The sequence below is a fragment of the Falco punctatus genome, assembly GCF_963210335.1.
Source record: "Falco punctatus genome assembly, chromosome: 9".
NCBI lineage: Eukaryota > Metazoa > Chordata > Aves > Falconiformes > Falconidae > Falco > Falco punctatus.
In genome coordinates this window covers 45,321,357-45,348,996 of record NC_137589.1, presented here as the reverse complement: position 1 = coordinate 45,348,996, position 27,640 = coordinate 45,321,357, and the positions used below count along the sequence as shown (strand labels likewise).

The 27,640-nt window shown below is 44.6% G+C and overlaps 2 protein-coding genes across 9 annotated transcripts in view; one reads left to right on the top strand and one right to left on the bottom strand.

Annotated features, from left to right (window-relative positions):
- AK8 (adenylate kinase 8) overlaps positions 1-14,179 on the top strand; it is a 75,549-nt gene extending 61,370 nt beyond the window's left edge. The window contains exons 12-13 of the mRNA XM_080403031.1: positions 8,531-8,611; positions 10,813-14,179. Coding sequence (XP_080259157.1) covers positions 8,531-8,611; positions 10,813-11,059 — 328 coding nt within the window. The 3' untranslated portion in view covers positions 11,060-14,179. The remainder of the gene's footprint in view (positions 1-8,530; positions 8,612-10,812) is intronic.
- A 388-nt stretch (positions 14,180-14,567) lies between these two features.
- On the bottom strand, positions 14,568-27,636 carry GTF3C4 (general transcription factor IIIC subunit 4). 8 transcript variants are annotated; one of them, XR_013930548.1, is made up of 7 exons: positions 27,243-27,630; positions 24,616-26,436; positions 22,654-22,784; positions 21,606-21,694; positions 18,351-20,520; positions 17,926-18,096; positions 14,568-15,057 (listed from the first exon to the last, which is right to left on the bottom strand). XR_013930548.1 is itself a non-coding variant. In XM_080402990.1 (5 exons), exons 1-5 carry the CDS (start codon positions 27,573-27,575, stop codon positions 20,456-20,458), a joined length of 2,439 nt encoding a protein of 812 aa, XP_080259116.1. In that variant the 5' UTR covers positions 27,576-27,630; the 3' UTR covers positions 14,568-20,455. The 8 variants fall into 8 exon arrangements, 1 of the variants encoding a protein (XP_080259116.1); XR_013930549.1 differs by having other exon boundaries at positions 17,934-18,096; XR_013930551.1 differs by having other exon boundaries at positions 14,568-18,096; positions 18,351-18,455; positions 20,068-20,520.
- Positions 27,637-27,640: the final 4 nt, after the last annotated feature.

Here is a 27,640-nt window from a genome sequence, read left to right as displayed (position 1 = left end):
GGTGGGGGGCCGTTTAGATTTTTTAAGGGCTGTCAGAAACTCAATCTGTGAGCTGTCAGCAGCTTGGCCCCTTTTTCCCCCGCCTCCCCCTGCCTTCACCCCACCTACTGCTGCAAGTGACTGACGGATTCATATGGAGGCTTGTCAACCCGTCTTTAAACATCAAGCCAGTGGGTAAACCAAGCCCAATGTAAATTAATTCTTGTCTTACGGGCCCCCCTTTCTCTGTCCCCATGAATATTTCATGGCGGGCAGCATAAATATTAATTCTAATAGCTCTGCACAGTGGTTATTATTTCTGTTTTATGACAAATATTCATAAAATATTCAGGACCCTTTTTTAGAACATTTACACACTTGATTGTGAAATTTTCCAGCTTCCTGGGGACACAGTAAACATATTGGGGTTCTCTTGATGGACTTTTTTCTCTCTTAATTAATACTATGCCACATTAATATTTAATCAGATTTAGTTTTCTTTTCCCCAGAAGTGAACCCTATTACATTTGAGGATTTATTTGACAGTATTTAAACAGGGAATTTTTATTCCCTATTATGAAATTGGTTTCCTTTGACACACATATAAAATGACACATTATAATCCATTCTTTTATTCCCTCCCCTTGCCCTGAAATCATACACTTTTTTGGTGTTAGTTATTCTATTTATTTTACTTTACATACCAAATATCCTACCACCACCACAAGTTAGTGTTTAAATTATGGGAGTGGGGGGAGTTTAATGTAACAATTTATAGGGACACTTAAGATTAAACATCATTTACTATAAATTTGATTCTGTGTATTTAATAAGAACGAAGAGTATAGGTTTCCTTGTTAGGAGCAGGAGGTGCTAGAGAAAAACTCCAGACAGGTAGCAAAGGCATCAGTACTGATATGAGTTTGCTCGTGCTTAACCCTGGGGTTCTTGCTCCACTCAAGATTTGCTTTGCAGAATCTAATTATTGCAGGGGAGGGGTGCAAGCATCTAAGGAAACATGACTGCATTTGGGGAAGCGAGTTCAGGTTCCTGACCTCAGGCCTCCAGGGCTGCAGAGGCTTTCGATTATCTGAGGCTTGAGTTTGATTAACCTTGCGGATAGTGGAAATTGTGCCAGCCACATTACTCTAAAGCGGTGCTGGCTGCCATCTTATTCTGTGATTCATAAAGCACCACTGGAATGAACTCCAGGGGGAATGCAAAGATGCTAGAATAACAGCTGAGAGTAAGAAAGAGGCAAAGAATAAAAATGAGGGGAGAAATGTAAAGCAGTTTTGAATGGAGGTACTAATGCATCCCAGCCACTTATTACATATGGAAAGAGTTAATACTGCCTTCTCAAAAGAAGCTTTAAAAATGCATTGAAGCCCCTAGTATGAAAACATTTGCTCTGTGTATGTGTGCCTTTCGCTGTGCTTATGTAACTAACGTTTACACAGCCGGTAGTTCTTCAGACCACTGTCACGTGGAATGGCTCTCACTGCCAAAAGGCCTGGGGTTCTTCACTGGTGTAAATCTGCATGATGCCAGTGCAGCCACTTTGCTTTTTCCCAGCTCAAGATCCAGCCCATTGTTCTATCAAACAGATGGGCAGTGCTACCCGGCAGGGCTGTGCCTGCTCCCCTTGCGTAAGCTGGTGTGGCACCCACTGGGATGCTGCTGGGATACCAGGCTGGTGGGGTGCGATGCGAGAGGGACCCTGCCACCTTGGCTGTTGGAGGCTGAGCACATCTAACTAGCGGGTGGAAAACTAACAGAGTCATTACTCTGCACTGCTGGTGAAGGGAAGGAACATCTGCAGCTACGAAGGATGTTGTTCATCTCGCTCCCCTGGCCAGAAGCCATGTCCTGGGAATAGTGCCCCACTTAGCTGCCTTTTGTAGTTACTCGACAGAAATGCATCCATTTGAAAAGAAAGATCCAGCGTCTGTAAATAGTTTGTTGTCACATGAATTGCTACAGGAGCTCAATAGGCAAAACGTTTGTGATGATTAACCTGTGTTTTAGTGTTTATGCAATGTATTTTCCCTTATGGTCAAAACCTAGAGGGTGAAATTACTTCCCAAAATAGATTCAAGCATCTTTCATCAGAAGATATCCCAGAATTTGAAAGACATTGGTGATAAAAAGCTTTTAACAGCTCCTTCCATAAATAAGAGATAAGGATAATTTCATTCATTGCAGAGACATGCAGAAAGAGTATTTAGGATAGGATGTAAATGAAGATCCATGTCCAGTCTCCGTAGCACAGCCTCAGAAGATCCTTCATAGTCTCTTTACCCATGGGCAACATACCTGCATTGAGAGAAACCTGAGCAAGACTGGGGAAAAGGTAGATGGGATCTATGTAACCAGTTAATTTTTAAGAGGGAATTTGGGGATGCAGAGTGTAATTATGGAAAGACAATGTGCTCAGGATCCTGTGGCTGGGCCCTTAGTGCTTGAGAAGAGGCTTAGCCAAGGTTTCAGGTTCAAGGTGTCTGTAAACTACAGGAAAAGGAGCATTCTTTAGGGGAACTGATTGATCCAAGTCGGGTGTCTCTGGCTAAAAAGTCAATAAAGATGAGATGACCTGGGTTTTATCTGGGATTAGTCACTTGGATTCAAATCTGAACTTCCTTGTACCTGTCAGCTTGAACCACTAACTTGATTTGCCATATTATTGTGATAATTCAATGATGCTACCCAAGAAAAAGACCTTTTTGCAATGCAGATTTTTCTTGTGTCATGGCCAAGCCTGCCGTCCCGCCCCTGGCTGGCTAGTGGTCTCTGTGTGATCCAAAAGTTTGTAGTTTTATGCATTTTTGGAAACTTATAAAACAAAACACATAGTCAAATTTAACAGTGGGTCTTACAGTTTAGCCAAATTCAGGAGAGTTACTTGAGTCAGTACTTGTGTCTCTGCCAGTTCCATCCGTAATGCCCCCCAAGGCTTTTCCATCCTTTTGTGAGAAATGTGGTATTTCCTTCTCCGCCTGCTTTGGCTCTGTTTTATGAACCAAAGGGAGGAGCTTGCCTTTGTGCCAGTGATCACACAAGGATTGTACCTGTGGTAGCCTTTTAGAGAGCTACTGCATCCACACACATCAACAGCCTCATCTCTTTTTTTCAGCTTTATATCTCAATTACAAAAATGGTAGCCATTGCCTTGCCAGAACTAAGTCCTCCAGGAGAGTTATTTTCCATGGGGAATTGTGCCATAGCATCAGATAGCACTGTGCTGATATCTCCATATTGAGTAAGATGTACTGTGTCTTATGACAGGCTCAGTTTGCTAACCTTGAATTTGACATTTTTTATTTGTCTGCCTGGAAAGGAGGGTAACTTTCTGTCCTTTCCTCTTCTTCCTCTCTCTGTCTTGCTCTCTCTTTCCTGTTCTTTTTTGCTCTGATTGAACTGGGGTTCTGTCAAAGCCCTGCCAGCAAAGTTTGCTGCAACTTTGAGATCACACAGGCATCTTGATTTTCACTTTTTTTTTTTTTTTGTAAAGCAGACTGATGTGGTACGTTGTAAACTGCCAGGAGCACTTGCTAATTTAGTAGTTAATGACAGTCACAGAGAGTGTTTTTCTTGCCCCTGGAGAGGTTTTAGACACAGCTGGGGTAGATTTGCCACTATCAATTATGCACAATTTTAAACAAGAATTGGCCAGCAGGGGCCTCTTTTTTTTGCAGAGTGCAGAGCATGAAGAATGGGAATATGGCAGCTGGTACCTGCCTACGAGGGAGAAGATATATAGGAGTCAAGAAAATAAGGGAAAGATTAATAGCTTACTATTTTTAAAGTTGCAGTTTCCACTCAAAAGTTTAAATGCTGCATTAAAAGTGGCCCAGTGTCATTTGGTGGTGTACTTTTTTTCTGATTCAAGAATCCTAACTTTATTGCGAGGTTTGATCTGGCCCTGGTATAGCCACAAGCAAATCAGTAGTCTTGGTTTTTAAAAACCAGATAAAGAGTCAGGATTCTGTCTCAGATACACGTTGCATTGTCTTTTCATCGTTAAATGAAAACAAGGTATGAATTCAATTAGATTTAATGGTATAGGTCAAATTTCACAGAAATAATTCTACAAAAAGGACTTGGCTTTGGGCTCCCCTTCACCAGTGTCAATCCAGAGCAACTCCAGGTAATGGGAAATGCCAAGGATGAGAATCTGACCTAAGTAAATAGCTCAGGTCTAGAGCAGTCAACATTTGGACCCATCTAGGTCAGCCCCATGACACAGCTGTGTTTAAATTACAAGACCAAAACCAGTGGAAGGCTGTGTCTTACAGACAGAGCTTTAGTTCTCCCGAGATGTGAAGGCAGCTGGCAAGGCAGTGGAGCCATCCTGGAAGGTGACTGTCAGTATGCAGGAGGACGTCCCTTAATCCCTAGCTCAGGGATACAAGAATTCAGGCACACAGTAGTTGCTTGTCTTGTAGCAACACTCATCATTTTTCCATTATAGATGCTTCAAGTTGCTGACATTATGTCCGCAAAACAGGAAAACTACCACTGAAAAAAATTCTCCTGAGGACAACTCTGAGCACTGTCAGTTGTTAATAACTTGGATCAACTAGGTTGGTTGCCATCTGGAACAAATGTAGTTCAGGATTAGTTGAAGGCTGTTGTGTAGGTCAAAAAGCCTTTCTTGACTTACTCTGTGGTTGTGACACATTTTTCCAAAAAAGCTGCCTCACGATCAGGTGTGAAATAAGACTTCTCCCACCCATACTTGTACCTTCTCCTCTCTCCGTTTGCAAAGGGAAGCCATCAGGATGCCGTGGTGACCACTAGGATCTTAGACAATGCTGCCTGAATAGTCAGAAGCCAGAAGCAATTGGAATACGCTTTTGGAATGCCAGATGGCTGGTAGGAAAACAACATTAAATTCCAGCTGTTAGAGGCCTTATATATTTCATCGTCGTCCAAAGGCAACTAGTTCTCATTTGACTAGGTACACAGTGAAGGTGTCATCAACATTATTAATTTGTTGGAATTTAATCTCTCTAATGTATCTGAAAGCTGTAATAGATTAGATAAGTGATGTCAAGTACAGTGAGAAAGAGGCAGGATTCTGACATAAGATTTTTTTTTTCCCTTTTAATATTTGTGTTCACAGATTTATTATCTGTGAAAGCTAGGGGACGGGACTAGACCTTCTCTCACATCCCTCTCCTGGGAGAGACAACAAAAAGGAGAGGACAGAGTTTTGCTTACGAATCACTTGGCTTCAGTCCTGCATCTAGCAGCAGTGTTGCCACTCCGTGGTAGTTAGGGGGGCATTTGTCCTCAGAGACCTGGGCTGAGGGGCTCTGCTGAGTTACACCCCACAGAGCACCGATTTTTAACCAGATGCCAATGATCTGTGGTTGCCACTGGGTAGATGCTGATCCCGCGATGTGGGAGTGGGGATTCTTGGTGCAGCTCTGCCCAGCCCTCTCTGGTGCGCATCTCGCATTGCTGCTGATTGACATAATTCACCTGTTGCAGAGCTGAACAGCTTGCCAACTCTGAAAGAGAAGCTGCACTAGATGCAAATCTAGCAGTATAATGTAGTATACTTTGATATGAGGCTGTGTTTCCTCGCCTCCCTGTCTACCAATTCTGATGACATCTGTTTCCTATTTCCCCTTGATAGAAGTTGTGACACATTACAACATACAAAGCCTGGCTGATTCCTAAAGCGAGCTTTACAGAGAATGCATTTATGTGAAAAAAATTACACTTGGTATGTGGAAGGGGCCAAGCTCTGCTTGGAGATGAATCCAGTATTTGTAGGGAGGTGTTCCAGCTACTGCCGTCAATGCTGGATCAAGGTCGTGGATGCAGCTCTCTATCTTAATGAGGATTTCCAAGAGAAATCCAACAGACATGTTACCTGGACAGCTGGAGGGTCAGGTTTGTTATGCGACCAGAGCCATAGTAGCCTGAGAGAGGGACACAGGCAAAATGTTGCTCAGAAATACCTTGAGGAGCTGGAGGGGACGTAGCATATAGCCAAGGCTAACGCTTCACAGAGTGCATACATGTAAATAGGCTTTACTCATGTGAGTAAGCCTCCTGGGGCTGCATAATAGACTGTGTGTGGTATGTGTCTCCTTCAAAATGATAATAAAGCTTTCTAATTGGAAGTATTTTAAGTCAAGACGGTAGTTCTGACAGTGTTTTTCCCCTTCATCTTTTTTTCCTGCTTCTGAACAATTTTAAACTGACAGCCCTGGGGAGTGTTGTTTTCTCTGATCTATAGGAGAAGTATGGTATGGCAGGGTAAGGCATCCCACCTTCCACTGGAAGGACCATTGGATTAGGAGTTTGGGCTGTTGTACAGTATATTCTGTGTGTGCCATTATACAGTGCATGTGGGGGGAAAAAAATCCATATTAGCACAGATGTCTATACTTTCCCACATCTTCCCCCTACACTCTTCTTTAATGGTGACACCAGGCTGGATAATAAGAAGCATCTTGTATAAAAAAGAAGGGAATCTCAGACAAGGCTTTCAGAGTTCATTTTGTTGGCAGCTTTTTAAGTGGAGTTTTTAGGCTCTTCTGTTTCAAATACCACAATACTTTTTGTGTTAGTAACTATGCATTACGACAAGCTTTCTTGATATGCCAGGTTATAATCCTTTAGTGGTTTTGTTTATTTCAGAATATAATAGGAAACCGTATCAATTATCATGACTGTATAAATGTTGTTCCTCTCTACTAGAATATTCATCTTGAGACATATCATCAGATGTTACCTGTTCTGACAATCACGTTTTTGTGCCACTGTTGGGCAACAGAAACAAAGAAAAACAAAATGTTAAGAGTGTAAGGGATAAAAGAGTGTTGAAACTGTTGTTCTTTCCTGTCTTTGGAATCTCCAAGATCTTGAATGTTTTATTCCTGGCTGTTATTTTGTTACCACAGTGTGAATAGAAGTCATTATCTGTAAACATTTGAAAAGAGAGATGATTTTCATAACTTTAAATCCTACAAAGGATTCTAGTAATCTGCTATGTGCATGCCAAGGTAAAGCTCAGCCTTTCATCTGGTCTGATCCCACCCAGTCAGGGTAAAATGTTCCTTTGGTGAATGTCTGAAGCATACAGTATCTTCTGTGAGAGGCAGACACAAACGAAAATAGGAAGCCTGGCCTTGAAGGCAGCAGCAGGAGAAGGTGTGTTATAAAGAAAGATGTATTTACAGTCTTCAGGCTGTGCTTGGTTGGTAAAAGTTTATTTTCATAAGTTTTCAAAGGATGCCTTATTTTTTATTTTGTTCTGAATTAATAATTGAATGTAATCTCTCTCCGGATCTGCTTTAGTCTCCAATAGCAGGGGGACAGAGGATGCAGGATCTGCTCATTCTCAGCAGTTTGTTGAGAATTTTCTGCTGAAGAGCTTTTCAACTAGAATATAAAATTAACAGCACCATTATAATGAACCAAAATGCCAAGGAGGAATCAATGTGAGATGGACACAACAATTTATAGGCAACAGTGTAATGTGACTGGGGTCAATAGTGTTGTGTATTTTTTTCTGGGTCTGCATCCTTGATTCAAATCAGGGCTTTTGTGTAACCTGTGTGAAATGTGTTAGCAAGTCCCACTCCATCCTTCATAGCATGGAACCCACACCACTGACACTGGGCGTCTGACCTTTTAAGATGCTGAGCAACTATGTCTTGTTCAGACTCAATGAGAATTGCAGATTTTTATCTTAAAATCAAACATTAGTATTTCCTCTTTAGCAGTCTCAACAGCAAGGCTGATTGCCGAGTGGGGTATGCTGTACTGAGCTGCCTTCCAAGCCCTGGCGCTGTTCTCTGCAGGTCAATGCTAACGGAAGGGACAGGGAATTGTCAGCATCATAACACAGCACGTATTGAGTCTTATTAGCCATTCTGCTTTTGAGGACACAAGACAGGAGCAGAGGACAGGAGGACTCACACTGTGGGGCTGTGTGGGGTGGCATGGGCAAAAGAGGTGGCAGTGGACTAAAACAGCAAGAGGAAAATCCTTTTTGTGGGCACTGAGTTGTGCAGTGCTGTTATTAGGGAAAAACACATATAATCCTGGCAGACAAGCTCTTTTTCTGTCCTTGACATGAACAGTACCAATTTTTTATTTACCTTTCGCAGCATGCCATTGTGATTGTGTTTGCTAGTTGGGTTGGGAAGCTGGATCCAGAGGAAGTTCAGAGGTAACTGCTGGATTGTGAGCAAGCTATGACAGACCCTGAGATAGGCTCCAGCTGTAATCCAGTCACTGGTGCCCATGCTGGATTGTCTGTCAAGCCCTGTCAGTGCACACAGCACCACACAGCACTGCGTGTCAAAGAGCTTCTGCCTTGATAAGCTGGAGCCTAAACAACACGTGAGGAGGAGAACCAGAGCGGAGAGGTCCTGTGCATACGCTAATGCTTTTTGATGCTGCGGTTTGAGTGGTACTGTCACTTCCCCATTTGTGCGCGCGTTTGTTTGGGTAAGGATTAATTTATACTCTGAAGGTCACAAGTGATGTTCTCAGGATGTTAACACAATTATTATGTTCTCCATAGGGTGTTTTTCTTTAATCTCCCCTATGAATCTATCATGGAACGACTGTCTCAACGGAGGACTGATCCTGTCACTGGGGAAAGGTTAGCACTGAAGTTGGATGTTTAAAGATTTTCAAGACTGCCAGTGAAATGAAAGCACCAAACAGACTTCATAGAAATCTAAGAAAACTCAGGAACGTTGTACTCTTGCTTAGGGATTCCTTAAAAGAAAAGTTAAAACTTCCATAGCTACTTTAGCACCAAGCCACCACCTGCTGCAAGCTCCTGTTTGCAGAATAGGACATTTTAAAATCTTGGAGCCTGAAATCTACAGCAGCAAGTAGCTCAGGTCTAACATTTTAATGGTAACTAAATGGTTTGGTAAAATAAGGCTGAGGGAAGATGTCTGAAACCTAGCCTAAATGCAGATGGTTTTCAGACGTTCCCATGGGAATTTTGAAGGCTTCCCAGCCAGGGAAAATGAAAAACTTGATGCGTTTTACTTCCCCCAGCTCCTGTAATGGTTGTGTCTGCTGTGAGATATTAATATATTTCCTGCTCAGTAGAGCAAACTCATTTGAGTCACTGAGTCCCTGTAAGATTGGGTTCTGAAATGTGGCAGTTCATCTCGCTGGCAGTCACATCACCTTGTTTCACCCACAGCCTTCAGGCTTACTGTCTTCTCCACCCTTGTTTTTTGGGGAACAAGTAACAATGTACTATCTTCCTAAATACTGCTGAAATTGGCGTGCATTTGCAACTTCACTTATGCTCTTTTTTATGATTCCCCACACTTGAGTTTTAAACCACTGGTTTACTTTTCTAATGGTTAAATACATCCTATTGAATCAAAGACAAATGCTGAACCGTCAAAGGTTAAAGTCATAAATACTGGATTTGTCCTAAAGTGATACCTGATTATTCAAACATCTCACTTGAGGTGCAACATTAACTTGTGACAACAGTGATTTGCTGTAACTGTTCTCTTTGTTGCAGTAATAAGTGATGCAGTTGTTCGGAAGAAATGAACAGTATGAAGTAAATCATTCACACATCTTTGCATTTCTTATCATTAGGATTAGCCTGTTCAGTATCTGCTCCAGTTAACACGCTTCCTTCTTCCAAACTCTGCGGTTTATTCCTTCCAAATTCATTGTGAATTGAATTGGTTTGGATGCTGTATCTAATCCTCGGCATTATGTTAAACCTGCACCGCTGGCTGCAGCAGTGAGGAGGGCGGCCTTCAGCTGTGCTCTAATTCTGACGTGGGATGAACTCTGTCCACATCATTGTACCAACAGGAGCTGTAATGCAGTTCTGTGCAGAGACACAGGCTCTGCTTCTCTCCTCAGTTTCCATCTGTCCCAACAGTTTCAGAAAATTTGGCTGTATGGGAAGAGGGATTAACTGGTTTCTTACTAGGGCACAGGAGACATTTACTCAGAAGTAGAATTACCATGGCAGAAAATTGAAATTGATGTTTGCAAAAGAGCAGTAACAGTATTAATCCTATTTGTAGTGGCTTATCAAGAGGACACATACCTGTCTTTCAAGCTCAAGCTTGTGGTGATTTGGAGACTGTGTTGAGTGAGGGCTGTGCTTCTGCTACCCTTCTGCTGTTTGCTGGAAGCACTCAGCCACATGCCTGCTAATAGGAAATACTTTCAGAATGTAATATGGGTGATCCCAGCCCTGTTGCTGCACTGTTGAATCTTGGCAGGAACATCCCCACTGTCTGAGAGCCTTAGAGACATTTTAATTTACAGGTCTTTCAGCAATGCCTGGACACAGGGTTATGTCTGGGCTCACTGATTCAACACACAAAGCACTGAACATTTGGCAGTTTTTTCCTAATATCCAGCATCAGCATAACAGTAAACCACAGCAAAGGTTTTTAACGGATGCTGAGGTTTCAGGTTAGGATTTTTTAGATGCAAGTAAACAAGTAAAGCGTGTTACCTTGGGACTGGATCTGGAACAGACCTGGAAATGCTTCTGAACCCAGAGCGTTGGGCACATAATAGGGATTTCTCCACACCTGTGTGAAGTATATAAACACTAGCAGCACTCTCTCTGTGTCACCTCAAGAGAAACTCTTGGCTTTTGAGTCTCCAGGATTCTTGAGAGCTAGAATGACATGTTACTTGCCCTGAAATTTGCAATCATTGTTTTAAACCCCCAACCTAGAGCAGAAAAAGGCACTTGCAAGGAACTGTGATAAGCAAAACCATGGAGTATCTTAGGAAATGGCTGCTGCGTCCTCAGCTTGAGCTGCAGCAGTGGCATTTGTATCTCATCTCCAGGTACCACACTACGTTCAGACCAGCACCCACACCGGAGATCCAAGCCCGTCTCAGGCAGAACCCTAGAGACAAGGAAGAAAACATTGAGAAGCGTGTGGAGACCTATTACAGGAATGTCAAGGAACTGGAGAAGTTCTATGAAGATGCCTTTTACGTTAATGCTGACCAAGACCCTCACGTTGTCTTTGAGTTTATAGAAAGCTGTATCATTAAGCCCCTTCCATGCAAAAAATTAAAAAGCTTATAATTAATAAGGATGTTCTCTGGAACAGCTGATTTTGAATTTTTCCCTGTAACGTTTGCAGTCTGGTCACTGAAGTGGCAAGTTACCACCAGTGAAGAGGAAGTCAGCCAAGCTGTGTTAAATTTGAAGCTCACCAAGGCCGAGTGAAGTACAGAGAGTAAGAAATTGTGCTATAGGGGAAATGTTTTTGGCTTTTGTTTTGCGATGCAAGGTATGAAGCACTGTGGCTAGGGAAGTTCCTGTGTTTAATTCAGTGTCTTTTTCTGATTCTGTGATCCAGTGAATAGTAGTTTTGCCTTAACTGTGTAACACCTATGAAGCCAATTTGGAGTATTAAAGCTATTAGATGTGTTTGTGTCTTAATTCACCTGATGCTTTCCACAAAACTACACAGGCACTACCTGCCTACCGCACTGTCACACTCATTGCAAGCAAACACAAAAGCAAATAGGAAAACAAAGCTTGCAGCTCTGCAGTGCACATTCCCCAAAGACAGCTGCAGTGTTTTGAGGCCAGGGTGCAGAGGCTTTTGCTCCCTTGTTAACTCAGATTGCTTAAAAAGTTCTGACAAAACACTTGTCCCTGTCACCCTGTTCTGCAGTCCAACCCTGTGGATGGGCAGAAAAACTGAAAAAAATACCCAGAGCCATAGAAAACTGGTTACAGGTTCATCACTTTCAGAACCCAATTAAGGACATAACGAGCTGCAGGAGCAGATAGGTTACTAAATTCTGTTTTCTGTGGCTGCCCTGACTGAGCTGTGGCTAGGCAGGTTGGTGCCTGGATTTTCTTTTTGCTTTGGCTGGATTTGGCAGCAGTAAATGCTCAGGTGAGTCTTTCTTAACTGGAAAATCTGTGATGAAAACCACAGCACTCTGTTAGCTCAGTCTCTGGCTGTGGAAATGCTCATCCTTAATGTTTCTAAGAAAGGGGCGTGATTTGTTGTGATTCAGAGGAGCGCTGAATTTGATGCCTCTATTATGTCTCCTTCTACTTCTCCCTTGCGTATGTGTGAATTCCCCTTGACCAGGGGCTGGGGGGGAGCTTCATGCTTTCTCCTGGAAGCCTCTGTAGCTGGGATGATGCAGGAGGCACGTGCCTTCTCCTTTCGGAGAGGACAGGCCTCCAGAAGCCTTTTGGGTTTGGAGGACTTCTCCAGTCCTGTTGCTGTAGATAAGTTTGGGTCTTTGTTGCTGGCTTTGGTTGTGTGTCCCCAGGTCTTCAGGGAGTGCTGTAGAGATGTCCATGCCAAATTGCCTCCTCGCACCTGTTGAGTAAATTCAAGTGGGGAGCCCCTGGTTATCCGGGTGGCTACGGGGATGTTGTATTATGTTGGGAGAGTTTAAGGTCGGAATTGTCAGTAGCTTTGGGGGGGTTTGGTACAGGGGAATTAGACTTTACAGCCTTGAGGGCACCTTTAAAAACCTCAGTATCTTTGAAATCTAAGAAAGCCAAATTCTCTGGCAGCAGGCAAGCGAGCCGAGTCCGCTGTGCCTCTCGTGCCGAGGAATTCTGGCTTGCAGCACCGGGCTGAGGTAGAGGCTGCTCCCACGGTGCAGGGCCCAGCCACAAACCCTCGCGTAAAGCTGGGCAAGGGCATTTATAACCGTCCTACCTGTTACAAATGTGCTGTTTGGTAACCTACTTGGGCAGCTGTTTTTTATGCTATTGCTAGAAAGATAGGCTGTAGCATTCGTGCATAATTGGGAGCCCTTCTATTAATAATACATGGGAAGCTCATCTTGCTAATATCACCTTCATCTGAGTGTTCCTACTAAATATTTTGATAGATGAAATGGGTAGAGAGTTTATTTAAATACTGTTTGTACTGCAGCTAGGGTACAAAAGGAACAGTGCATCTTTAATTAGACAGGTACATCGCTTAATTAATTTAGCTGTAAAGCCCTTTTTCCTCTTCATTCTTTCATCTATATGCGGACGCTATATTAGTTCCGCTCTGCTGGTTCCATAGAAACTGAGAAAAAGAGCTCGTCTCATTGAGATGCACTTGGCATGTCTGGGTACGGAGTCTCAGGTCAATGGTCAACCCCCAAGGGTTTGCAGCAGGCCTGAAGTGCAGAACGTAAGGGTTAGCAGAACATGCTAATACTCGTGTAGAACTCTCCCTCAGAAACAACTAAAACAATTGACACTCATTTAATTACTGTAAACGAAACAGCCCCTGCATCACTTTGCATAGTAAAGCCTGTTAATACCAAAAAGGTTCAGTGGGTGGAAGGAGGAATTAGGCTTTTATAATTGGAATGCAACACTTGAAAACCAATTTGGTAACTACGCTTGATTTTATTAGCATCTTATTCTGGCAAAACAAATGTTGAGCAATGAGAAAAACAAGGTAAAGAGGAGGTGGTAAGAACGCAGCAGGGACTGGACGTTACTTATTGTACAGCTTGCCCAGTTCCGAAATGGACATCCTTCATCACTCCGCTTCCCGAAGACGCTTTGTGGAGAGGGCTGCTTGGAGCTTGTGCTATACCCTATATATTATGCTGTTAATTACGTAGTTCAGCGACAAGATGAGTGTGTCCAACTGTTCCACAAACTTTTGTGTCCACTTGCTCCAAAGAATGGATCCCTTGGCACGCTGTGCGGGAAGGATGCTTGAGCACCCTAGGCAGGAGACCCAGCCCTCCTGCACCACCTCTGCAGTGACCCCCTGCAGCTCTGGCAGGTTTTCCCTGCCGCCTCCTTTGGTTTCTCAGCTTTCCCCGAGGGGCATGCGTGCCACTCGGTGCGGTGCCAGCGCAGAGCCCTCGGGCATAGCCGGTGGTGCCACTGTCCACTCACAAGGTGCTGGAGCTGTGGGGCTGTAGCAATGGAAGTGCCAGCCACGCACATCTGCAGGTCCGTCCAGTTTGGTTTGGAGCAAAGGCAGCTTGGCAGGGGCCGGCGCCCCCAGTCCCGCTTCCCAGAGCGGCCCAGTTGATCTTAGGATCAAACTGTGGTTCTGACCCTGTCACCATCCGTCTGTGTCGCAGCTGCCAAAACTGAACCTGGAAGGTGCCTCTTGTCCTACACGGCGCACGCAGCAAACTGCCTATTCCCCTCTGCGAGCCGGTGTTCCCGGGCTGTTCTCATCTTCGTGCGACAAGAATTGTTTGACTCTATGGAAGAAAAGAAAAGGTGATGTCAGGCCCCTCCCGTCGAAGAAAGTTGGTGCTTTAGGATTGTTTTCTGGAGCTGGAGGGGTGCAGCGCGGCGGTTCGGGAGGCTGGGGAAAAGAGGGGCTGAACCACCCCCGGCGAGAAGGGCATGGTGGTGTGGCTGAAGGGCACAATCAGGCTCCGGGTCCTCACCCGGGCTTTGTCACCTGTGTTCTGTGACAGCGGCCGCAGGAAGATTGTTATTATCAAGTTGTTTTTTTAAGTGTGAAGTCTTACATTGAAGGGCTGGGTAGTTAAGCACGCTGCTTTTTCTTGCCAGTCTCAGCTCGCGGCACCCCCTGTCCCTCCCAGGAATTCAGTCCCTTAAAATACAGATGTTACAAACAAGGATTTTATTTATTTATTTTGAATAAAAAAAGGAGCAGGATTACAATGCTACCGTCGCAGTATACAAAACATCCATCCAGGTTTGTTTCACGTTTACAAAATGTGCCATATAGACAGCATCAATATTCACAGCAACTTTGTCAGATCCTCCCATGAACTAAGTCTCAAAGGAAAAATCCAGAAACTAAAGATTAAAACTAAACTTTGCTTTTCGTTCAGCCTGGGAACGGCACGGTTGGCCTGATATGACACTCCAGAACGGAATTAAAGTAGTACAGAGAGATCAACTAGATTAGTGGAGCAATTAAACTCTCCTCTGAACAGTTCCATTTGGACGGCTCTTGGGTTTTCCCTTTCCAGGGCTGGCCTCCGAGCTCCATGTTAAATAACACCGCGGGGCTGGCACAGCTGGAGGCTCTCGGCAGCGTGCGAGTCCTCCTGGGACAAAGGTGCTCCCAGCAGTCACATTTGGGTCGGTTCAGCCGCAGCCTAGGACAGCACAGGGAATTACTCCACTGTAGTTAATGCTACTAAGTACCCTGTGTGCCGGCTGCATTGCGGCGACGAGGACTGTCACCCGCGCGGGCAGCTGTGGCACTCCCGAGGGTGCCACCCGGATTATGGCGGGGCAGCAGTGTCCCAGGTCTTTTGAACAAAGGGTGCTAAAAATGGAGTTAGCATTGAAAATAGCGACGGAGTAAGAAAATTCCAGCTGGCACCAAGGGTCTGGGAACGTCTCCAGTGTAAAGTATGAGTTAGAACAGAGTACAGCCAAAGATTAGCACAGACAGATTAAAGTGAGAATATGTACACAAGGCCCTCCTCTGTCAGAAGTGAAAACTAAAGCTCTGTGAGCACTGCAGTACATTCATAGTAACCTCTGTGAGCTGTAGAAAACTATCCTGGATTAAGAACTTCCCTGAGAAGGCTCAGCTCCATCTTGTTAAGATTCCCGCACGCTGGAGAGGCAGGACACGGCTCCAGCTGAACAGAGCCAAGCTCGACTTGTCCTTGTTTACCCAGGTGGAGGGGAACAGAAGCAGCTTTCCAAGCAGGTGGTGCAAGGGAGCTGTAAGCTGGCAGGCATCTCCACACAGGCATCTGTCCCAGTTCTGGTTAAAGACCAAAGCCCACCCCTTTCGATGCAATTCCGATAACCAGCGTAATTTGTGAGTTTACAGGCCTGATGCAGAAAGCCTCAAAAGGAATACAAGAGGGGGATGAGGACAGACGTATCGGTAACTACTGTGAGCATTTTGCTTTTTATTTACTGAGAACTTGTAAACTCCTTCTTCCAGTTAAATGCTTATTATAAAACTGACTTTTGCCGTGACTACCACCACTTTGAGGCCAAGACTGCTATTGCCCATCCTTCCCGCTGCAAAAATATGAATGAGTGCTCTGCAGTGTAACAGATTTTGAAGTTTAAAGTATTGAATTGCTACTAACTACACTGTTATAAGGTGACTGCCAGAAAGAATCCAATAAATGGCATGAACTAGGTTGTAAAATGCCAACAAGCACTTGATCCTGACTGATGGCAGGGGGCAGACACGTGGGGGGCTCTCGCCGCTGTACCCAGCCCCACTCACGCAGGAAGGCAGACGAGAGAGAACCAAGAGGCAACTTCCTCTTCTGCAGCCACCGTCCTGCCCCTGGGAGAGAACTGGTGGTCGACACATCTAACTGGCCTCGCGAGTCTGTCTCAGGCACCAAGTTTAGCTGCTGCCCAAAGAGTGGCACCTTCAGTGATTAACCCCGACCTGCTCCATGGTGAGGGTGAGGAGGAGCAGGGATGGGCTCTCTGCCTCACTGGCTCTGATGTCATTACCTGTAGGTGGCAACTGAGACCCCAGCAGCTGTGCCCGCGAGGCTGCCCACAGCTTCACAAGCTGGGCACATCGTAAAGGGTGGGCTCTGTACCCGAGAAATTAAAACTTGTACAAAGAAGTCTCCTGTAAATGTTAGTTTAGGGCATAACAGTACAAGTGTGATTTGTTAGCCTTTAACTAGGACTATAAACGTTTGCATTCAGTTCTTTTATGTCAAGAAACCCTTAATGAGGATAGAATAAATGGTGTTATGCTGCCCATAATCACTGATTATACATTAGCCAGTGGAGAACCTGGTAAGTTTAAGGAAATTGGGGAAGTATTTAATGCCTGTATGTATGCATTAGCAACCGTAGTGTTTTCTCTCTAGAAATACACAGTAGGATTAATAGGATGGGGGAACACGGCAAAGGAAAGGATGATTGAATGATGGAAGTCCCCAACCCACAGCTCAATTAAGGTAAAAGGCAGCAACGAGTCCCACTGTCACCAGTTCCAGAGCAGGAGGTGTAGTCTGGAGACCCAAGACAGAGTCCTCCTGATCCCAAACTTCCACCTTCATTCAAACAATGGCAGCCAGCACCAAGGCACTCAGAAGCTGTACGGTCCAGAGCTGTTCCGTGTACCTATCAAACCTGGCCTGGCCTGGATTTCTTCATCCCAGTGGAGGAGGGATAAACTGGTTATCAGCATGAGTAGCAAATCTTAAAAGCTATCAGAAGGTACTTATCAAGGACAATGACACATTAGCTTCAGACACAGAACACATCATCTCTGCTTATTAATTCTCAGATGCAAGAGCAAGTACCGCAATCTTTTTTTTTTTTTAAAAAAAAAAAAAAAAAAAGCAGCAGCACTTCAAGAACTGCTTAGTCTCTGCTGGAGCATTATTCTTCCTCTGGAGATGAGGCACCATAAACTGCCACGGCATTCACCACCAAACAGCAAAGGAGTTGAGGAGAGCCTTCAACTAGTCACTTGATTATGATCTTGCAAAACTCAGGGCAAAAACTTAGTGAAATAAACTCTGATTTTGTGGGATTTCCTCTTTGAATACTTATCTTGGTGTCTCAGAACAGCCCGGGCCTAAATATTGGATAGCTCCATGATGTGTTCGTTTGAGAAGTCAACTCTGTTAATGGCAAAACAGCACGAGGCTCTGGCAGCACGTGCTCGCACCTCCCTCGCCTGCTGCCTTCCTCGTGTGGTACGAAGCAAGCGGTTTCTTAGGACAACGTGAGGGATAACGCATTGCAGGGCTGCTGCAGCCCCCCGGGTCATTACCATTCTCCAACAGGAACGGGACTGACCTCCGTGTCCCCAGAGCTGCAAGCCATGAGCCAGGGACAGACACAAGGCTTCCCAGAGGAACCTCAGCTGCCAGCGGGGCAGGAAAGTCAGGCGAGATCAGCGCCACAGGTTAAATGTTACTGCTCTGAGGCACGCTATGCTACTCAAGCCGATACTGGTTAAAGATGCACTTAGGGACCAGTGATGGTTTAAAAAACAAATTAAATCACAATACCTCTTTACCTGTTGTGAATGGGCCGGGGTGAGGAGTGAAAGCTTTGTGCTAAAGGATCTCCACTGGCATGCAGACAAAGCCGACAGGCATCACTGGCTTTAAAATTCCATTCTCCCAGCAGTCATAAATCAGGTTAAATAAACTGGCAATGGTATACTGAGTATCTACTGCCTTGAAAGACAAGGAAAATAAACATTAATGCTGCAACATTAATGCTAGGTGTACTAGAGCTTCTACACGTCTACAGCATTAAAACTGATTCCAGGGAAATTCAAGACAACTGCTAGAAGTAATCACCAGGAATTAATCTAATGATACCATGCTGATCCTTTTGGTCAGCCAGACTTAAAGCAGATCAGGATATCATTATGGTTTCTAAGCCAGTATCAAAGAAATGTTCTCTGACTTTTTTTAAAAGCACTTACACGTGGTTCTGGAGAGCGCTCTCAGCTTTTCCGCAGTCAGGTGAATCTCTCACTGGTGAACTGGTCAAGGACTTGCAGCTTCCACTTAGAATGCTTTCTCTACCACTGTGAATAAACCTTCTGTTCAGCTCTTACTGAAAATTGATGTCCTGTTCCCCCCCAAACCCCATCAGCACTGGGAATGAGAAGATAAAAGCTGCCCCAGGTACAGCACCTGGCCCCAAACTATGCACGCGTTAAGTGTCGAGGCTCCTGTTTGTTTTACTAGATACTATCACGATCTAAATTTTCTTTCTTTGCAGATACACTGAAGTAATTTCAATTTTCAATGCACAGCAATAAAAAACTAAACATTTCTTTAATACAATTATGGTATCACTTCCAAGGATATTTACAAACAAGGCTAATTATTTTACAGATGAATGTGCTTCTGCTGTTCTAGGCTGCTATATTAATATTATTCTCTGCCAAAGCACTATCATGCTTAATGCATGAAACACTGAATAGTAAGGACAGCTGACTTGTTTTAACATTAGCTGAAAAAAATTTGCTCCTACTAAAAATCAAGGAATGTTAAGAAAATATGCATAGTCATCGAATCAAGGAAGCGTAAGCACCAACCCACACATGCATTGCTGGAGACTGATACCATCAGGACAATTCCTTGATTTCTCAAATAGCTATATAGCACTTCACACACAATTAGAAGTGTCATGAATCACAAACAGGGCAACACATCTGAGTGTCTAGATCGGTACTCCGAAGAATGTAAATACATAAACTTTGGATTATTTGACAAGTTAACAAGACAAACTGTACCAAGTAACTATACACATTTTGGAGGTATTATTCCTCTAACACTGCATAGGAAGTTGAAAAGGATTCTTCTGCTCCCCAGAGGAACTAGATGCCCAAGAGAGAAACATGTTTTTTCTGATAGGACAGTTAGAAGGCAGAATAAATTTCTGGGCTCGCCATGCTACACCACTGGCATATTTCTGAATTTCTTGATGAGAACGTCAGGGTTATACAAGAATAGATTCACCAGACCTCACGACCACCTGTGGAAACCATGTTAGCCATAGTGGTGTTTGGGTTTAGGATGCTTTGTTTGGGCTGTTATTATGGAAAGAGAAACTGTCAGCTGGGAGTGATTAATTCTGTGTCAAATTCTGTAAAACACCATTACTGTAGGAGGGAGACTCTCCATTCAGTTGAAGATAGGGGAAATGGCTCATGGTTTTGGTAACCGAGTTACACTGGAAAAGATGATTCCTGTTGGTAGAGGCTTAAGTGAAACAAAAGGCTTATATGTTGGCAAAAGCTAGGAAGTAGAACAGTTCAGAAAAAGAAAGAGGGGCAGAAGACTTAGGAGCATTGGACATTATATATATATTAGTGTTCAATCTAATTGCTATTAGTTTAATAATTATTACATATAAAAATTATTCTTAACGATCCATATTTGACCCAGGCAGCCAGTATTACCCCTCTGACTGCGAAACCGTTAGAACAGTTAATAGGCAGTTATTCTTCTAGACTTTAAGTGAAACTAATATAAAGGCCAATTTCTTTCCTGTGGCTAACCGGCAGACGCTTCACTCTGCAAGAAGGTAGAACCACAAATTATTCTGATAGTTTTAACATTCTGCAGCAAGTGCCAGTGCTTATTAAAAAGCAAATGAGAGCACTACAAGCTGAAGCCTTCTCTACCCACCAAGACCATTCAAGAGGCAGCTCCGCTGTTCCCATCCCCGCTTTTGGGAAATCACACAGCTGTCAGGCAGAAAGGACAGCTCACACCGCGTGCTTAAGACTTCAGTTCCTTTTCAGTACAAGGAAGCGTGTCCAGCTGTTCATGCTTCAACGGGGTGCATTTCCATACTGCTTTATAAACTCGCTCTTGCAGATGTACTCCTGTTTCTGGAGCATGGAACGGGCTCTGGCCTTAAGAAGTTTCTAGAACCACCGGTGTTCTATTTACAGGGCCGTGGACAATGTCTTCCCCCTCCAGTAAAGTCTGTATTCCTGTGCTCTGTGTCCTTTGAGACTGAAGGGAGCTTATGCAGTAGAGAAAATACTTTCAACCTTTACATAGCTGTTCTCTAGAACACAGGAGAATCACAGAACGTGCAAGGTCCTTGCAATAACCTCTTGATCCATTCAGGATCTGTAAATAAGAAAACAAGTTGTTTAAAGCTGGGGGCAGAGATGAACACAGGAATGATGCCCAAGATGGTCAAACCCCGAGACTGTTTGTATATGTTCACCATGCAGCATTAACTAAGAATTCAGAGGAATCCAACTCCATTCCTGCCTTGAACTTTCAAGTAATGCCAGTTTAACTTCCACTTCAGTAGGAGACAATTAAGGTGAAACAGTGCATGCTATATCATTACATACTCATTTTATTTCTTTTTTCCTATGTAGCTGTTCAGATATCATCACCATGTTAAAATGTAGTGTTCTCATTTTCTTAACTGAAATTAGATCTTCTGCATAATGGAGTTCTTTGTTCCCGTTTCTATGTCGCTCTCCAATATAAGGAAATTAAGTTTACAGCCTCTCTCTACAGAGGTTTAAGCTGTGTAGTTGATCCTTAGTGCTGACTGGAATACCCACATACTATAGGGAGAGGAAAAGTATCACCTACACTTTAAGGCAAACTGTTAGAGAGTACACCATGGGTTTTTTAAAGTGTACTGGTTGGGAAGAAAAAAATTTTCTTGCACAGCTTGTCCTTCCTCACATTCTGAAAATGCAAAGCCAAAAGGTTGACTGGCCCCTGCCGCCTGCCATTATTGCCTCTGAACGACGTACTCACGGCAGGTCTGGGGCCGAAGCCAGCAAGGTGCCAACTGTTTCTTAACCTGTGCTGGATCAATACTGCCTGCACCGAAATGGAATGTCAAAGACCTTCAGCTCCTGCAGATCTGGATGCTAACAGATTCAACCGGAATATAAACGAACCGTTGTAGCACTCCAGCACAGATTATGTGTTTTGCCAGCTCCCATTAAAAATGCAGTATTTATAAAAACGCAGTATTTATAAATGAACTTCTGCAGTCACTATTTTGTAGTTAACGTATGCCACTAATGCATGGACAACAACAGGACTCCGTGAAGCACAGGGTACCGGTACTTCACATGATAACTGCCTCAAAGAGAAAGGTCAGTGAAACTAATTCAAGTCATTTTGCAGATAAAACTTAAGAATACATAACCCTGCCTTTTTTGGCCATAGGAACAGTTTACCTTCTGGGGTTGGATGCCGTGCAATGCTGTCATGAAGCAAACACCTCCTGTATACCAAACTCTGGCAGGACTGGTAGGTTAGAAAGCACCTGTGAAAGGACAAATAGTTTTATCAAGAGGCTTGGGGTTTTATTGTTTTGTTTTGCAACCTGCTGTTAAGCCCTGACTGGAGGCTGGGTTCTGTTCCCAACAGACCTTGCTTTCTGAGAGTAAGGGCAGTAATGAACCACATTAAACATGAAAATTAATAATTTATTAATTCAGGTAAATGAAACTGTGCTAGCGTACCCAATTACATATGGTCACAAAAAAGAAAAAGGCCAAAAATCAATAATACCATTGAAAAGAAGTTTCAGCGTTGGCCAAAAAATTTTAGCATATAGTAGAAGAGGTGAAAAGCTTGAGAGTCACTGCACAGGGGAAGATCCACAGTGTCTTTAAGGCAATGACTCTTTAGCCAAGCTAGCATGTAGTACCTGTTAGGCAAAGGTTTTTCTTTGTGGCAGACTACTGACTGGCCAAGTCTGCAGGGACAATCATCATGTACTCAACACATTGATTTTGGAAGATTTCCTTTTCTAGATGTTCCAGATCTTGTCTGATTTCTCAGTGTGGCTGTTTCCAATAATCTTTTGTTAAATTACTTTGTTTTCAAATGCTTTGGTAGCTAAAACAAACGCTCCTTCCTGTGCTGTTCCAAAGGATGACTTGTGCTTTATTTCCCCTCACCTACTTTCTCCCTGCCCCCGTCCTCCCCCTACTTGAAGGAAAAAAGGTAAAATGATCAAAATCTTAAATTTTGATATATCTGTTTATATTTGATTTTTTGATAAAGTTATTTATTTAAAAAACAGTGTACTGGCAGGAGAACCAAATCCAGTCTACAATGTCTACAAGTTAACTGCCAGCAAAAATCGCAATTAACTGCAGCATGGATAAAACATGCTTCGTGACTTTTTACTCCAACACTAGGAAGTGTTTTAAGTTAGCTATTTAAGTATGGTTAAATTACCCAAAGGGCGGCAAAAACTCTTTAAGACCCAATTACCTGAGCCAAATATGTCCGTTGGAGCAGACCGCCTGTTTGCGATCGGTGAACGGCAGGATCTCTTTACACAAGCTGCAGTGCTCTGGAAAAGTCTGTTTGTTCATTTTCTTTAAGATATGCCCAATCAGCACCTGGGAATACACAGCAGTCAGCATTGTGCACAGCAAGGCAGCTGCCTACTGAAAGGTGGCAACATTCTTGGGATACCGAGATTTCAGAATATGATACAGGGTGCAAAGATCTATGCTCACTGAATTCCAAGAAATAAAAGTGTAAGAAATAAATACCTTGATAGTTATTAATTTATTATCATTTTATTGTTACCTCCTAAAGATTTCTGTCCCGCAGTAAAGGGATACAGAACTTATGAGCAATAGTGTTATGGTAAGCTACTGGCAAATTGTAAAAGCACTGAAGAAATTGGTATCACACCACTTTAGAGGATGCCACTGACCATTACAGCAATGCTTTTTCTCATGCCTCTCACAATGCATGTGCTAAAAAACGATCTCCTGTTCCAAATTACCTGGATGCGTTCTTCAGCAGTCATCTTAGAGCAAACAACATGCTTATAGTAGAACACTGATGGGATCAAATTTGTCTTTGACATTCCAATAGATATAAAACACATCCCAAGGACCTTTATAATGTGACAGCAAACTGAAGAGGTAAACCAGAATTTGGAAGCCAGCTTTTAATAGCTATAAAAAGAAGAATCTTGTTTAAAAGATACAAAAAGCAACTTCTCCAACCTTCAATTCATAGTAACTGGATGCTAGAAAAACACAGTTCTGCCAGAATACTTTCCTAGTGAACTACTGATGGCCACACCGTGTGGCCTTCTTGCTTCCAAGACCAGCAGAGAGGCCACACGACATCAGTAATGGAAGCGTGCTTCCTTCCTCTGTCTTTCTGGATGCAACGTAAAGGTTGATTTTTAGAGTTCAAGTGATTTAAGGACTTAGGTACTGAAAAGACCTGTCCTCTGCTCATACAAAGAGATACAGTCTGAGACATTCTTGTCATCACGCCTGAGGAGCGGAGAGGCTGATGGTAGTGTTCCCGCTGAAGCTTCCTTTGTCTGACATCTATATCCCAAAAACTTCACTGCCCAGCGCAAGGTTCACTGATCCCTTAGGTCCTGCCACAAATGCTTACTCTACACGTTGCAGTAGTCAGGATACTGTCCTTGCAGTTATGCTTTTGTTTTGGTAGGGAGTATTGCAAGCGTGGGAAGAGTTCCTATCACGGCCAAGCATTCAATTATGGTTATTTATTGTAGTTGAATAAATGCAAGGATGCCTGAAGGTTCAGGCCATGTATGTCATAACAAAGACGTTCAGTCAGCTTGGTTAATTGGAAGCCCTGCATGAAGGTCTGAATCACTGGATTTAACTCCTGACCACCACCCCCTTCCAAACCTCTGGAACTGATCTGTCCACTGAAGGTGCACGGAGTAATGACAAGACCTGAGCTACCACCCGAACAGTCCCAGTACTTTCAATTATAAATACTTCAAGAAGTGATACTGCAAGTCTTAAAATTAGAACTGCAGACACAACTGACTAGAAGAAATACCTCCTAAGTTTAGTTTGGGAGAGATGAGAGATTAAATGAGCTTAGCCATTTAAACAAACATCCCTCTCCATCAGTACATGTTCTAAACCGACCAACAGTAGCGGAATGACCACAGTCCTCTCCCTTTTTCTGCAGAAACTCAGGCATGCTCATTCTTTATTGTCCCTGATCCAGATTTCAAGATCTGTATTTATGTTCCCTCCTACTCCGTCATTTCAAGGAAGGACACCTTAAGCTGTATGCTCTACAGAAGCTGACTGGCAAGGATGACATGATCGCGGTTCTCTTTCCCACCCCAAAGTTGTATTTTCATTTAAGGATACAGAGGGGAGAGAAAGAAGAAACTTGTAACACCAAACCCCCGGAGCATAGAGGTGCACTTACGCGTGCTGTTCTGTCATCATAGCCATCATCGGACATTAAGAAGTCACAGACTCCTCTGGTGGGAATACTGGTGTTTTCTGTAATCCATGTGTGTAGATAAACTTCTCCCAACACCCGTTTCATGTGTTCTCGTGTCAAATGCATTTCTACTGCCTCAATTTGAGCCTGTATCTCAAGGAGCTTTTCTTCCATTGGCTCACGGCCTCCTATGTCACTTGACTGAGGAAGAGAATCATCTGCAGTGTCATCTATGTCCATACCTTTGCCCGTGTCACATAGGCTCTGCTTGCTGGCTTGTTTAGAAGTTCCTTCCTCTTGATCATCTTCAGTGCTGCCCATCCCAGGGGAATCCGATATCAAGATTTTTGCATCCTCGTGTGAAGGCCTCCACATGACCTCTGAGGGAGCTTTCTGCATCGACTGGTACAAAATCCTTAGGAGAAATAGCTTAAACCGCCAGAAGTAAGTAGAACCACAGCTCTCAATCTTTTTATCCAGCGCTTCCTGTAAGAATTGAGGAATATGTTTATCCTTCAAAATTTTCCAGCGTACAAGATCGGTCAAGTCCACTTGCCGGAAAAGGTTCTGAACAGAAGATTCCAAGAGCTGTGCAGCTGCCTCCTCAAAAGTCTTAAGGGTTACAAACTGTACTTGGTAGTTTTTGTTAACTGGGTGCAGACCGTTAGTCATGCCCTCTGTCGTAATAACTGCCAAGTACGCACCGCACGGGCTAACGGCTATTCCGTGAGTCCTGACAGAGCCAAACACTTCCGAGAGCTTAATCAGCTGGTGCTCAAACTTTAAAGCAACGTCTGTGAATATTGGAATCAGCTGCCTTACCTTCCCGTCACTGGAGCATGTATACACTGTGCCGTTCTGTTTATCCGCAGTCATAGACACAATCGGCAACGCATGAAGCCCTGTCACGTGGGAATTATGGACATTCAGACCAGCTTTGGATATCAACAGGAGACACCAAAACACGTAAGCTCCTCTTGCAGCCACCACCAAGCTGCAACTACATTTCTGGTAGGGGTGGTAAAGAGGAATACATTTGATACTATGCACGGGTAACTGGTCCATTTCTTGCCATAAGACTACGGGTTGTCTCAGTGTAAAGTAGCCTTTGACTGCTTTTAGATTGACAGGAAGGATCTTAACCGGTCCAAAAGCGCTCCCTACAATAAGTCCGCTCATCTTTCGGTTGTTATGTTCATATTCCCACCAAGACAACACGCTTGGGGAATTTATTCCGGACTCTATGGTATTGCAAGAAGTAATTGATTCCTTACCCAGAAATGGAAGCTGGAACTGCCAAATGGCAATGTTACCGTTTTCAAAGAGTACTGCTAAGAGCACGCTACCGACATCCCGGCATTCATTGTTGTGTTTAACCTGCTGAGTGGTGCAAATGCCTGACCACTCCATGCGCACTGGAGTCTGCATGCTGTGCCGCCGCTGAAATTCCGAGAAGTCTCCTAGTTCTCCCCTGGGAGTGTCAGCCTTAGAAAGTTTGTAACTGGCTTCGCACAGACGCTCCCCATAGATTTCTGTCAGGTCCACCAGCTGCACCCACTGCAGCCTGTTGAGGTTTGCATGGATGGTCAGTCGATTGTCCATGGTTAAAGCGGCAAGCAGGCACCTTCCATTTGCGTCGCAGCCCAGCGGTGACCAGCTGGAATACTTGAATCCTCGCATAGGCGGCAGCGACTTCCCCTCGGGATTGAATACTCGATCCAGCATAAAAGTTTGGCTAACTGTTGGATCCACTGAACTTGCAAACTTCTCCTTACATTCGGCTACCTCCTTTTTTGGACCAACCTAAAAGATAACAAAAAGAACTTTTAAAGCAATTGTAGAACTTTGTTTTAGGAAGACTTCCCTGGAATTAACTCCCATTTGAAACAGAGCATCCCCTATCAGCACCTGTATCACACTATCCAATGGTTAATTAACATCGCTCTTAAAGACTTGAGCTTCACTGTTGGCTTGAATCTGGATAGTTTTGACTGTCAGCTATTGAATCTTTTGTCTGCTGAATCAGCGAGCCTGTTTTCATGTGTCTGTTTCAAGCGTGTACGTGGCATAACACTCAAACTGCGAAGCACTCTGTTGCAGCTCAAGTTATTCCATATTCTCAGCATGGTCTGGGGGGAAAAAATTCAGATCTGCGACAACAGAATTATTATTTAATGAGATGTTCACCCAGACCCGTTGCCCCTCCGTGCTATGCAGCGTTAAAATGTCAGCTGCACCCCTGAAGCCCAAAGCAGCCCCTGCTGCAAAAAAACTTTCTGCTTAGGGAGCAAAACAGGAAAGATTTCTACTTTGGAATCTTTGTCCTCGGAATACTGGATCCCGAGTGATCCTTAGGAAACCCGGTATGCTTCAGGATCCCTGAAATCCGCTGGGTGCCGGGATACATCCCACCGCAGCACTCCGGGGCTGCCGCTGGGCATTTCACTTCCAGACCCACCGAGGCAGCAAGTGCTGCCCGCGCTGCGGTCGGCTGTGCGCGGGGGGGGCCCGCAGCTGTCCCACCGCCCGGGGGCGCGGATCGGGGGCACCGGGGCCTGCCGGTCCCTGCCGCCGCGGGGGGCCGGGCCGGGCCGTACCGGGCCGCTCACCTTGAGGAGGCATGCGGCGGCGGGGGCGGGCACGGCCGTGCGGTGGATGACCATCTCCTGCCCGCCGCTGTGCACGTCGCTGAGCTGCTCCAGCACGGCGATGCTGCGGGCCGTGCTCACCGACACCCGGTGGTCCTCCGACCAGGCCAGCGGCTCCAGCCCGCTGACGCCGTGCTGCAGCCGCACCGCCGGCTCCCGCCGCACCGCCGTCAGCCGGAACCCGGCGCTGGGCGCCGCCGCCGCCGCCTCCTCAACCAGCGAGTCGAGCCCCAGCGGCGGCTCCTCCTCCCCCGCCGCCAGTGAGGGGCTGCCCCCGCACTCCGCCGCCGCCATCTTACCGCCGCCTCTCGGGCCGCTCGGGCCGCCCCGCGCATGCGCCGCCGCCGCGCCGAAGCCCC

Coding starts and splice junctions, on each gene's coding strand:
- GTF3C4 (XM_080402990.1), bottom strand. CDS start 27,575: ATGGCGGCGGCGGAGTGCGGGGGCAGCCCCTCACTGGCGGCGGGGGAG. Junction 26,437..27,242: donor CCGCCGCATGCCTCCTCAAG/GTGAGCGGCCCG, acceptor GTTATCTTTTAG/GTTGGTCCAAAAAAGGAGGT. Junction 20,521..21,605: donor ACGGCATCCAACCCCAGAAG/GTAAACTGTTCC, acceptor TCTTATTTACAG/ATCCTGAATGGATCAAGAGG.